This window comes from Rhinoderma darwinii, chromosome 10 (assembly GCF_050947455.1).
Source record: "Rhinoderma darwinii isolate aRhiDar2 chromosome 10, aRhiDar2.hap1, whole genome shotgun sequence".
Classification (NCBI taxonomy): domain Eukaryota; kingdom Metazoa; phylum Chordata; class Amphibia; order Anura; family Rhinodermatidae; genus Rhinoderma; species Rhinoderma darwinii.
The window spans coordinates 13,822,803-13,827,581 of record NC_134696.1 but is presented as its reverse complement, the minus strand read 5'-3'; the positions used below and the strand labels follow the sequence as shown (position 1 = coordinate 13,827,581).

Below are 4,779 nucleotides of genomic sequence, written 5' to 3'. Positions count from 1 at the left end.
CTGCAGAAATTGGGCAACAAATATAGAGTTGCATTTCTCTGGTAAAACCTTCTGTGTTATAAAAAAAATTGTACTAAAAATTTATTTCTGCAAAAAAATATGAAATTTGTACATTTCACCTCTACTTTGATTTAATTCCTGTGACATGTGTAAAGGGTTAAGACATTTTCTAAATACTGTTTTGAATACTTTGAGGGGTGAAGTTTTTAAAATGGGGTGACTTTTTGGCGGTTTCTAATATATAAGGCCCTCAAAGCCACTTCACAACTGAACTGGCCCCTGTAAAAATGGCCTTTTGAAATTTTCTTGAAAATGTGAGAAATTGCTGCTAAAGTTCTAAGCCTTGTGATGTCATAGAAAAATAAAAGGATGTTCAAAAAACGATGCCAATCTAAAGTAGACATATGGGTGATGTTAATTAGCAACAATTTTGTGTGTTATAACTGCCTGTCTTACAAGCAGATACATTTAAATTGAGAAAAATGCTAATTTTTGCAATTTTTCGCTAAATTTTGGTGTTTTTCATAATTAAATACTGAACATATCGAGCAAATTTTGCCAGTAACTTAAAGTCCAATGTGTCATGAGAAAACAATCTCAGAATCTCTTGGATAGGTGAAAGCATTCCGGAGTTATTACCACATAAAGTGACACATGTCAGATTTGAAAAATGAGGTTTGGTCAGGAAGGTCAAAAGTGGCTAAAGAGGGAAGGGGTTAACAATAAAATAGACTTAATAAAAATAAATTAAAAAGTTATGGCTCATAGAAAACGAGGAGTGTAAAATAAAAAATAAAAAAAATGGCTTGGACTTTAAGGGGTTAACAATCAAATAGATTTGTTTATTTAAAAGTAATTTTTTCTCTATGTGAATTTATTTTAAAACAAGTTCCCATGACCGGCTCATGAATATAATAAGTCATCATGTGATAAGTTATTCTTAGTAACACACTTTGTAAATTGAATCCTGGTAATTATATAAAGACCTTGTGCCCCGGTCTAGAGGTAGTCACCCCGTCTGTGATACAGGAGTAGATGATGGATTCCAGTACCCATAAGCTCTATCATGTACATGACTTTGATTCCAGACAATGTCTGGAGCATTACTTTTCAGATAAACCTGACATGGCCTTTGGAGAAGACTCCTTGAATTTTCTCATTGAAAATCTTAGACAACTTTTCGCAGTGGGTATGTATCCTGATTGTATTACTCCTAAGATACATTGACGTATATATTATTTTATGTTTAACTGGTTTTAAAGAATTGGAAACAACTCAATAAAAATTGGACAAACTTGTTTTTTGGGGTGTGGGAGATCAAACAGGAGGCAAAAATACTGCCCCAGTTTTAGCAACTAGAAAATCACAGGGAGCAGAGCAAAGACCTAGTCATTGTATATAATAAGGAATATAGGGTGTCAGGGTTCAGTAGAGTAATTTTTTTTCTTATCGTACCCCACCTGATTAAGGGTATCTCAAAAATTCCAATTCTAAGTGCAATTCCCTAAATCTGCTGTTATCTGACAATTTTTAATTTTAATTTTTAAACTAGAACTTGATCTTTAGAATCTACAATTCTATGTTTAATGACAGATGTCCATGCTTAAAAAAGGAATGCACCAATAGTTATTTTCTGCTCAGCATACCACGAATAGCAGAAATAATATTTTTTTAATTCTCATATTAGGATGGAGATATCACTTTCTTTGTCACATTAGACTGAACATGAATGACAGCTCGGCAGACTTGTTGACTGGGAGATTCTACACAGGGTCAGGTCGAGTCACTAGAACTCAAATACTAAAAGGAAAAAAAAGTCAGCATAGGGTAGATCAAGAAAAACATGTTGGAAAAAGCTAACAGAAGTTAGCTTATATGTTATATAAAGAATAACCAGTAAAGGGTCTAGGAATCAGAAACCTTGTCCTAATTAAAGCTGTAAATTTGTGGATCATCAATAAAACTGAAGGAACCAAAAATAAGCTCATCCTTAAAAAGTTGATTTCATTTTATCAAAAATGTTTTCAAAACGATAACACCTTATATGGTTTCTGTGTGTCCAGTGTGGTGCCTTAGAATATGCAATCCAACCAAATACGTCTAGCACCTTTCGCCCATGTTTGCAGTTTTTTTTCCACTTTTGGTATTTCATTTTACATCCGGATCCATAGATTGCAGCCACAGCAGATAAACAGCTACAACCCTGGTTATAGAGGACACTTAGGGTGACCTATATACCATCCCATCGGGTGAGCACTCTTGGATTGTTCTAGTGACGGTCCTATGAGCCTCCCTTCTTCTTTTCTTTCCTCTTACTACAGGACGTCAGATGATTGCAATCTTCACCTTCTAAAATAACATTGGTGTCATCGACCTATAGAACATTTGAGGATTATTTTATGTCTTTTTCAGATATTTGTGTATTGAAAACCCAATGTTTACATATTTTACTAGAAGTGAACAGACATATTTCCTTGTTTATCCACAAAATCTATGAGGATTTAACATATTAGATGTTTAAGTAGTCAAAATGTTTTTCTGCAGGTCATATTAAAGGAGAAATCTTGATTGACATCAGTCTTGGTTCCTTTGTTCATCATTTATATTCAGCCTGTGAGTTTTTTAAAAACATCATAGTGCTGAAGGTCAATAACAGATGCATCATGGAGCTGAAGAGATGGGTGGACGAACGTACGGGAGCATTTTATTGGGGCCACACTTCAACACTTCTTCAAGAGAAAGAAGAAAACAGGTGACATATATGTGCTGACATAAGGAAACCCACTGTCATTGTGATTGTTGCTTCTTATACATCAAATATAAGGGATGATGGGACAAAGATCCCAAAAAATGTGTTCTCTGTTAATATAATGTAACATTTTTATTACCCACTTAGTTCAATATTCTTATACAAGTTAATGCTGGAAAGGCGCAGTATAAGCCTGACACTTGGTACAACAGTCGTGGATTATTTCAATTTAAGTCAATAGTCCAGTGTTAAGTCCTGAACCGCCATGTTGATGTTGACCCTCGGACAATCACTTTTCTTGTCGTTTTTATTTTCCAGTGATCAGTTTCAAGACCAGGAAGAAAAACTGAGATCAGCCATTCAACATGTTGTGAAATACGACCTGGAGAAAGAGAATATGACAGACCCGCTGGTCTTACCACCAGCCGATTGTGTCATCAGTGCTTTGCTCCTGGATGTTATCAACAAAGGTCAAGATGATTACATCAGATATCTGAGGAAGTTCTCTAAGTTGCTGAAACCTGGAGGACACCTCATAATAATTGGAAGTTTAGGTGCAACATATTTCACAGTCGGAAAAGACAAGTTCCATGCTTACACATATGATGAGGATTTTGTCAGGAAAGCTCTAGTTGGAGAAGGCTTTATCATTAATTACTGTAAGGTCAAGGAGAGAACGGCTGTCAGTGACCTTACTGACTATAAGTCCATCATATTTATTGCAGCTCACAAGAAGTAGGTTTGAAAATACAAAGTCTGCATGTCATGACTTTATATTTTTAAGAGGCTCTGTCACCAGTTTCATACTTCCCTATCTCCTACCTAATCTAATAGGCGCTGTGTTGTATATAACTATTGTGTTGTTTTTTCTGTAAAAAAAAGTTTATTAGTGACAAAGTTATGATCATTTTAACATTCATGCTAAATGATATTAACATTTTTTTTATAAAAGCCCAAATGGGCGTTTTTTTTCCTTTAACCAAGTGGGCATTGTAAATAAAAGTGTATGACGGTGACCAATCAGCGTCGTACACTTCTCTTCATTCATGTCCAGCTTTAGTCACAGCACAGCGTTATGTCGTGAGATCACTCTGTGTGGTTACTTACTCCCACACTGTAGTTCCTTAACCAGAGCATTGGGAGAATGACCAGACATGGCCTCCAGCCACGGGGAAGCTGTAGGCCATGTCTTGTTATTCTCTCGTCGCTCCGGTGAAGAAACTGCGGGAGCAAGTGACCTCGCAAGATCACGCTGTGCTGTGATTAAAGCTGGACATGAATGAAGAGAAGTGTATGACGCTGATTGGTCAGCATCATACACTTTTATTTACAACTCCCACTTGGTTAAAGGAAAAAAAATGCCCAGTTGGGCTTTTACAAATAATTTGCATAAATGTCAAAATGATCAAAATTTTGTCACTAATAAACGGGTTTTTAAAAAAAAAAAAAATCAACAACACAGTAGTTATCTGCAACACAGCACCTATCAGATTAGGTAGGAGATAGGGAAGTATGAAACTGGTGACAGAGCCTGTTTAAGCTAAAACAAATATCTAATAATCGAAAAGAAGCTTCCTTAGTGCAGTATAGAATAGTATAAAAATAATTGTTTGGTCCTATTTGGGACTTTGCCTTGGACTGGTCCTAGATAATTTTGTCGAGACCGAGTCTGATCATCATGATGAGACATCATGGGAGTCTGAAATCTTGGGGTCAGTTGCTCTCTCATTGTTGTTCTGTCTCGTATCTGCTTTATATAAATAGTGTAATAAAGTGAAGCATAAAGCATTTAACTGTTTGTGTCCTTGACTTGGGGGTGGGGGGATTTCCAGCTCCATAGATTTTACAAACCTTGATTTATGAGAAGAAATTTACAAGCTTTAAGACAAAACAATATAATAATCCACAAGGATTTTGCTCTATGATCTCAATTACTTAGATAATTTTAAAGAATCCTGTTAATTTGCTTTATTAGACTCTAGGGCACAAAAATAATTGTCTGAAAATGATCACCGATCCTGTAAATAGAT

The 4,779-nt window shown here is 35.6% G+C and overlaps 1 protein-coding gene across 1 annotated transcript; it reads left to right on the top strand.

Moving 5' to 3' along the window:
• Positions 1-1,038: 1,038 nt before the first annotated feature.
• LOC142662462 (nicotinamide N-methyltransferase-like) lies at positions 1,039-3,488 on the top strand. The gene is made up of 3 exons (XM_075840666.1): positions 1,039-1,189; positions 2,545-2,752; positions 3,068-3,488. Exons 1-3 carry the CDS (start codon positions 1,039-1,041, stop codon positions 3,486-3,488), a joined length of 780 nt encoding a protein of 259 aa, XP_075696781.1.
• The last annotated feature ends 1,291 nt before the right edge of the window (positions 3,489-4,779 follow it).